This window comes from Orycteropus afer, unplaced genomic scaffold (genome assembly GCF_000298275.1).
Source record: "Orycteropus afer afer isolate SDZICR_OR568_19922 unplaced genomic scaffold, OryAfe1.0 scaffold00067, whole genome shotgun sequence".
NCBI lineage: Eukaryota > Metazoa > Chordata > Mammalia > Tubulidentata > Orycteropodidae > Orycteropus > Orycteropus afer.
The window spans coordinates 10,050,505-10,059,153 of NW_006921654.1; the positions used below are offsets into that span (position 1 = coordinate 10,050,505).

The 8,649-nt window shown below is 45.0% G+C and overlaps 1 protein-coding gene across 1 annotated transcript in view; it reads left to right on the forward strand.

The window, feature by feature from the left end:
• Positions 1 to 8,649, forward strand: part of HYDIN (HYDIN axonemal central pair apparatus protein) — a 333,125-nt gene that overhangs the window by 151,762 nt on the left and 172,714 nt on the right. Inside the window, exons 21-22 of the mRNA XM_042780857.1 lie at positions 371 to 514; positions 2,379 to 2,692. Coding sequence (XP_042636791.1) covers positions 371 to 514; positions 2,379 to 2,692 — 458 coding nt within the window. The remainder of the gene's footprint in view (positions 1 to 370; positions 515 to 2,378; positions 2,693 to 8,649) is intronic.

An 8,649-nucleotide genomic window follows, 5' to 3' on the forward strand; every position in this document is an offset into this window, starting at 1 on the left:
TATGTATATATAACAAAAACCAAATGCACTGTATCAAGTCGATTCCGACTCATAGTGACCACCATTGGTTTTCCAAGGTGATGAATCTTTATGGAAGTAGATTGCTTCATCTTCCTTCTGTGAAGCAGGTGGTGGGTTTGAACCACCAACCTTCTGGTTAGCAGTCAAATGCCTTAGGCGTTGCGCCACCAGAGCTCCTTGTATGTATATATAAAAATCAAAGTATGTATATCCTGTGTGTGTATTCGTGTGTGTGTGTATATATATGAAATTGCTAATTCTGCTATTGACAATATAGGACTTTTGTTGCAGTAAGCTTACCATGTTTACCTTAACTTGATTTGGTTCCTCTTTTTTCCTTTTTCCACAGGAACCTGACACTGTCCTGGAGGCTAATTACCAGCCCTTGTCTATAAAGAACATTTCCACCCTGCCTGTGTGCATGTTGCTCTCCACAAGTGGAGCATTCCTTATTTGCGAAACTGACAAGTCCCCACTGCCAGCAACTCCTCAGGTAACCAGGAGGGTCTGTCATCATGAGCCCCATGGGGGGAGATCTGGGGCAATAAAGGAGGAGAAGAACAGCAGTATACAACCGTGTTTCAAGGAGCTCTGGTGGCTTAACGGTCAAAGTATTTCGCTGCTAACCCAACAGGTCGGCAGCTTGAACCCCCAGCTGCTCCACAGGAGAAAGATGAGGCAGTCTGCTTCTGTAAACATTTACGGCCTTGGAAACCCTGTGGGGCAGTTCTAGTCTGTTCCTATAGAGTTGCTATGAGGTGGAATCAATTCAATGGCAGTGAATTTGGTTTTGCCTTGTTTTAGTCAAGAAAAATATAAAAATTCAAAGGTGCAAGCCGGAAGGAATATAGGAGTTTTTAAGTGAGTTATAAATAAGTTCTGGTGTCATCAGTACAAAAACTATTGTTAACAGGGTAGGAACTTCAGCTCATTGTGATAGCTCTTTCATTCCTGCCCGTTGTCATGAAATGAGTCTTAAGAAAAGGGCACTTCATTCACCTACTAATGATAATAAAGATCTTTAAACTTCTCTCCCTCAAATCTGACCAAAGGTCCATATTCAATGAAACAAAGAAAAACCAATCCCCAGTCCTCTAACCGTAAGATAAAAGGATGGGTGACAGGCTTGGCTTTCAGATGGGATTAGGCCGATTCAAGAGCCATCAGCCTGTCTCTGATTCTTGAATCAGGTGATTGGCTTTATCAACCAAAATCCTCTAATCATGTCACTGAAGCACAGGGTTAAAAGCACCTGAACCATTCAAACTCAGCATAGACATGGTCGGTAAAACAGACCCATTCTTATGTGCAGTCCTCGAGACCCCTCAGGGCACTTTCTGCAAAACCGTGAGGTTCATGCTGTTAGAGCCATGTCTTAGAAAAGCCAGCTCATACGTTCCATGGGAAAGTGTTACTGTGGATGGTGGTATCAAGGGACGCATGAGACTCTGACTCAGAGCGAAGACCAAGTAAAATCTACCAAACGAACTGTGCCGCTCTGGAGTGCCGTCGGAGTGGAACAGCAAACAGCGGAAAGTAGGTGAAGCGGTGCTTCAGAGTTAGGATCGCAGACATTAGGAAGGAATCGTTAGCTGAGCTAATCTGCCCTTTTCTGGGCCCCTCTCTACAGACCCCCTCCCCACAGCGCATTATAAAAAGCCTTTTTAAAATTTCTTAAGCAAACAAGTTTACCCGCTTGTCTAAAAAGAGCATTTCACAATCAAATTTACTTTTAGTTAAGACTATTTTATAATACTTATTGAAGATTTTCCCTTTTACAACTTGTCAATGCTTATAATGCCACAACTCTTATTAAAATCTTACTAAAATTAGTTCCTTCACTAATACCTCTCTTAAGATTGTCCTTGCTTTCATTTTCACACTAATAAAAAATACATATATCTACATATATGTGTGGGAGCTCTGGTGGCCTAAGGCACTTGACTGCAAACCAGAAGGCTGGCGGTTCAAACCCACCAGCCACTCCTCGGAAGGAAAGTTGGGCAACCTACTTCCATAGTGATATCACCTCGGAAACCCAAGGAGGGGTTGCTAGGAGTCAAATCGACTCTTTGGCAATGAGTTTGGTTTGGTTTGGTGATTACGTATGTGTATACATATATACTTACATATGTGAAGATCTGCAGCCTCGGAAACTCAATGGGGTGAGTCAGAAACAACTCGATGGCAGTGAGGTTTTTTTTTTTTTTTAATGTGAATATGTGCATGTGTTTATGTATACACATACATATGTGTTAATATACATGTATCAGAAACATTTTAGTTGCCCTGTTTCCTCTAACAGGATGGAAATGCGTTGTACACAGGTTGATAAGTCCTCCCTATCTTGTTTGTAGCCTATTAAACTGGAGCTTGGTGGAGAAAAAAACCTGCTGGTCAAGTTTGACCCTTTCTATAGAAATGATTTCAACAGCTGGGTGGCAGAAGAAATTCTAGCAATTAAGTACCTGGAGCACCCTCAGGTGGACAGCCTGAGGCTGCATGGAGAAGTGCATTACCCCAACCTCAGCTTTGAGACCGAGGAGCTGGACTTCGGCTGCATCCTGAACGACACGGAGGTGATTCGCTACATCACAGTCACCAACTGCAGCCCCTTGGTCGTCAGGTTCCGCTGGTCCCTCCTGGTGGATAATGAGGAAAATCAGATAAGGTACCATCAGCAGGGAAATCCTGCAGAAGTCTGCTCTGTTCCTGTTGGTCCTCTGTCAGGCTGTATATTGGGTTTCTGCATTCTGTGTACTGGTCTTTTGTTTCTGTTTTCTGTTCTGACACCTAAGTTGGGTCTGATTCGACAGCACGTAACAACAGCAACATCAATAAGCCTGCTTTAATTTAGAATTTGGTGATTGGATGGATGTTAAAAATTTATCACTAAAAACTCAGGTCTTTGTAGAATTTTCGTAATAAGCATTTCAAGGCCAACACAGACTGAGCAGAACAAGATGTGGAGTGTGTGACACCTGGAGCATCCTGTTGCCTGTTGAGCTAGTACCCGAGTGTCTCGTTCTGACCCATAAACGTAGCAAAGAGTAATGCGTGGGGATGAGTGCTGCAAGGGGTAAGCTGTCTTCATAACAGTTGTGTTTAGAGGAGTCTCTTCTGTTAGCTTAGATTTCAGTTCACTTGCAACCAAATCTGAATCTAAATGTAGTTTGGAAAACACTCCTTTCAAAAATATAAACAGCCTTTGGTACTCAGACCTGAGTAACATTTTCCTCTGGCTTGAGAGCCTTGCTGGTGGCAGGACAGTTGGCCTTCTGTATGTTTCCTTGTTTGAGGTTTTGGCAACTCAATTTCCAGCACCTGAATGTTGAATGTCTGCTCTGAACGGAGGAAGCCTGGTGTTTTTCCTCAGTGCTTCCTGTGTGTAGCCCCCATTTTATACACGGCAACCACCCTTTGCTTCCCTGCGCTTGTTACCACAGTAACGGGGTCCTGCTCTAGATGTCTTCTGTGGACATCTAACGCTAACCCAGTGTAGCACTGAAGCTGCCAGCCAGTCCTGGGGCCTGAGCACCAGTGTCTGCTCATTAAGTGCCGTGGACTGTTTGTTTGGGTTTGGAGTGAAATTCTGTAGATGGTGAGCATTTAAAATAATTATGGAAAAATCAGCCAACCTGACTTAATGAGCTTTGAATACCAGATTTGGGGAAATTATTTTGATGCAGCACAGCTAAATGGGTTTATTTCCTCTGGGAGTAGGGCACATGCTTTATTTTTTTATTCGGAGAGGCCATTTCTATGACTAAAATAATGACATTTTGAAAATGTACGTGGCCAATGAGGGAGATTAATTTTTCATTGGTTTAAGCATTTCTGAACCTTCCCCACACCCCCCTTTCAATCTCTTCAATATCTTCCTAGCTCTTAATAGTGAATATTGTGATGTTTGGGTTGTTTTCAGTGAAAAATATAGAAACAGAGTTTTACCATCACTGCGTATAATTCATTGGTTCATTTGTTCATTGAATCAGAGAGTCATTCGGGAGACATTTGACACATGACTCTTATGCAGCAGGTACTGTGTGAGGCATCAGGGATAAAACTGTGTGCAAGACACGGCCCTCACCCAGAGGAGCCTCAGTCTAGTGGGGCAGGCGGCCATGGAGGCCAGAGTGGACACAGGATAATGCCGGGCTCTGGGGAAGTACTGAGGGCGATCACTGCCCAGAGCAGACTGAGGAGGCTTCACTGAGGAGTCTCGGTTAAGTGTTCCAGATGGAGAAACAGGGAAACATGTTAAGCAGGGGAAACAGTATTTATACATTAGTTAGGATTCATTCTGTTGCAAGTCACAGAAGACCTAACCTTAAGAAAAAATTAAAATGAAAGGAAATTCATGGTTCCCACATTGACTTAGGAGCTCTGGTAGCATACTGCCTAAGGCACTTGACTGCTAACCAGAAGGCTGGTAGTTCAAATCCACCAGCTACTCCTCGGAAGGAAGGTTGGGCAATCTACTTCCATAGTGATATGATACCACCTCGGAAACCCAAGGAGGGGTTGCCATGAGTTGGGTTTGACTCAACGGCACATAGTAACAACAACAACACAACTACTTGGTTCAGATTTAATCTGGCTTCCAGTCTGGCTTAAAGCAAGGACTCAGTGTCACCAGAACCAGCTTCTCTGTCTCTCGGTTCTGCCCTCTTTCATGTGTCGGCCTTGTTCTCAGATAAACTTTTCTCTCATGGTCATCACAGGGCTGCCAACACTTGTGGGCCATGTCCTTCTAGACTCCAGTCCACTTTGGAATTTCAGTACAAGCCTGTGTTCTGTGAGATTCACACTGATTGGGCCAACTTCATTGTATTTCCTATCCCCATCCCAATCAGTTACTGTCAGGGGTTGGGATGCACCAAGGGCACATAGTGACCTCAGAGCCACATCAGCTGAAGAGGGTAGGGGTGGGGTAGATCTCCAAACAAAAATGATTTCTGAGAGAAGGGCTGCTGGCGAGGCAAGTGACATGCACCTACACAGTGACAGCAGAGAGTGCATCAGCTTGTCAAGAACATAGTTCTGGGAGGAGTTTGGGGATACGCATCTGGAGAGGTATACCAGCAGTAGCTTGTGAGAGGACTGGTGTTCCATGATAAGGAATTTAGACTTTCTTAGAGGCTATGGTGAGATTTTAATCAAGAACAGTGACAGAGTCTGTTTGTTTGTTTAACTTTTTATTGTGGTTTGGGTGAAAGTTTACAGAGCAATTGCATTTTCCATTCATCCTTCTCTCCTGCCCATTCCTGCCTTCTGAGCTTTGTTTTTGGGGAAATGGTACCCTTTTGGTCTCATTTGGTTGGTTGTACTGAGGTGTACATTCCTGTGTGATGGTACTCACTTCACAGGCCTCATATTTAGTTGAAAGTTGATCCCCAGGGATGGCTTCAGTTCCAGGCTTAAAGACTGTCTAAGGTCTACAATCTTGGGGTTCCACCAGTCTCTATAAGACCAGTAAGTCTGGTGATCTTTGTATTTTTAAAATTTTGTTCTACATTTTCTTTTTCTCCCTTTCTCTCCAGGATCTTCTGTTGTGATCCTGATCAGAGCAGTTGGTAGTGGTAGCCAGGTACCATCTAGTTCTTTTGGTCTCAGGGTAGTGGAGGCTATGGTTTCCGTGGTCCATTAGTCCTTGGACTAACTGTTTCCTTGAGTCTTGGATATTCCTCACCAAAGTCAGTTTTTTAAGAAAGCTAACTCTTAGCAGCATTCAGCACAGTTGACCAGTCCTTCATTCTTAAATACATTCCTTTCCTGGCTTGCACAATGTCACACTTTTACCCACTTGGTTACTCCTTCTCAGCTTTCTTTGCCAACAACCACTATGCTGGCCTACTAGGTCCAAGGTCTACATTAGGCCCATTTCTCTTCCTACCAATTGAACTCATTCTCATAGCTTCAGCAAGCCTCTGTTGCTGAGGAATCCAAAGTATGCCTCAACCTAGATCCCTCTGATGAGCTCCAAGTCTGTTACCTTCTTGACATCTCCTTTTTGTTGTCTTCCCCACTTCAGCCCCCCAAAATAAAACCCACCGCCATCGAGTCGATTCCAACTCAGTGACTCCCGTTGGGTTCCCAAGGCTGTAAATCTCTGTAAATCTCTATGGAAGTAGATTGTCTCATCTTCCTCCAGTGGAATGGCTGGTGGGTTTGAACTGCCTCCCTTTTAGTTAGCAGCCCAGCACCTTAACCACAGTCTCAAGTGACTGTTATTCAGCATGCCTCACCCTAAACTCAGCATCTCCCTCTGTCCTCTTCCTGCCCCCTGCCTGCCTCGTCTCCTTGTCCCAGTAAATGGTACCACAGTCTTCTTGGGAGGCATCTGGATCCATTTCTCTCTACCCGCCACCCACTCCCTCAAGTCCATCACCAAGTTCTACTCATTGTTTCTTCTGAGAACCTCTCATGCCCTTCTCCCCTGCTGTGACCCTAGTTCAAGCTAACGTCACCTCTTCCTGGACCATGTGTCAGCCTCTCATTGCCATCTGCCTCCACTCATGCACCCCTGGTGCATTTTCCACTCAGGAGTGAAGTGATGAGCATGCCATTGCCATGGTCTAGGCCTTCAGGGGTCACTCATGGTTCTTAAGACAAACTACAAAATATGTGTTCTGCAAGGTTCAGCACACACTAGTCCTTCAGTCTTCTCTAGTTTCTTCTCCCTTCACCACATGTTTACGTGACATGCCAGCCTCTTTCCTGTCCAGTCAGTGCCTGTACTCTCTGGCTGCTCCTTCTCAGCTGGAATGTTCTTCCTACTCCTTACCTACCTAGCTCCTGCTCCCTGTGCAATCTCAGCTTCCACATCTTTCCCCAGAGAGGTCTTCTCTGATACTGCTCCCTAAACGAGACCCCCTGTCATGGACGTCAGAGCCCCCATCTCTGGGGCCACTCTCGTCACACTTCTAGATGCATAAGTCTGGGTCTTCATCCTCCTCAATTTCTGCTGTTGGAAAGTGTGACTTCTCTAAGATGTGATATGTTCATGATCTGTGGAGTGAGATATAGCTGCTGTGAACCTGCGCTCTGTGCTCCTAGCTGTGTGATCCAGTTCCCTAGTTTACTCACCTGCAAAATGGGGATAACATAAAAACCTAAAAGCATTGTTATAAAGATTAAATGAGATGTGCCTGTGAAGTTCATAGACCCCTCCAACATGGGAGAAAAAACCCACTGCCATCAAGTCAGTTTTGACTCATAATGACCCTATAAGCAGAGGAGAACTGCCCGCATGGGATTGCCAAGGCTGTAAATCTTTACAGGGAGCTCTGGTGGTGCAGAGCCTAAGGCATCTGACTGCTAAGTAGAGGGCTGGTGGTTCAAACCCATCACCCACTCTGCAGAAGCAAAACTGGACAATCTACTTCCATAAAGATTTACTGCCTCAGAAACCCAATGGGGGTCACTATGAGTCAGAATCGACTCAATGGCAGTAGGTTTTATTTTGTTTGGTAAATCTTTATGGAAGCAGACAGCCTCATCTTTCTCCCTTGGGGAGTGGCTGGTGCGTTTTAACCACTCACCACTTGGTTAGTAGCTGAATGCTTTAACCACTGTGCTGCCAGAGCTCCTAAGATATGAAGAACACTCTGTAATTGGTGACTGTGTGATTGGTGGCTCTTTTCGGGTCCTCTCAGGGTCCTGTAATGTGTTGAATTCTGTCCCCCAACAAGAGATACTGAAATCCTAATCCTGTTACCTTGCTTAGGGTACATGTGATTCTTCATTTTTCTTTCAAAATAAAAATAGCTTCATTGAGTTTGGGGGACAGGTAATGTGTATCCTTAAACCCCACCTGTCCCCTAGGCAGTTCAGCCTGCTGGGTAAAAGCTTGGCTGCTGGAGTCAGCAGCCCCCATGTGACTTTAGGGGGTGGCTGAGTGTCCCTGAGTTCAGTTCCATCCTATGAAGCAAGGATAATAATGGCACCTTCCACACATGGGTGCAGTGAAGATTGAATTTGTCCACACCTGTGAGCATTAAGAATCTACCTGGTCGCATAATACATGCTCAGTAAATGCTCACTGTGCCGGCCTGTTTCCTCTCTGAGGAAGCTGAGAGCTGAGCTCAGACCCACTATGATGTTAATACTAGGCCACAGCTGAGAGGCGGCTTTGAGGTCTTTTCTCCCGAAATCAGAGTGAGGCCATTTCAGGACACAGGGGGGGCCTAAGGAGTCAAGGCTGCAGGTGCCTCTCACTGGCTCAAACCTCTGTCCTGTCCATAAATTACCCTCTCGCTCCCCCACTGCCCTTCACACTCCTCAGAATCCTTTTGTACCTTCCGCACTTCTCTTTTCTACTTTCCAGAGAACTGTTTGGAGACAAAAACAAGTGTTAGAGCCTTGGAGTTAGGGACAGAACAGCTCTGGGGAGAAAGCTAAACAAGTCAAAAGGGAGGTAGAATGAGTTGTCACCACTTGCCTTGGGCAAAAGACTGTGTCGATTTTTGATCAGATTGACTACATCTGTGGCAAGAGGCGGTGGAAAAGCTCAATATCTTCAGCCAAAACCAGGCCGGGAGCTGATTGTGGAACAGACCATCAACTGCTCATATGCAAATTCCACTTGAAGTTAAAGACAATTAAAACAAGTCCACGAGAGCCAAA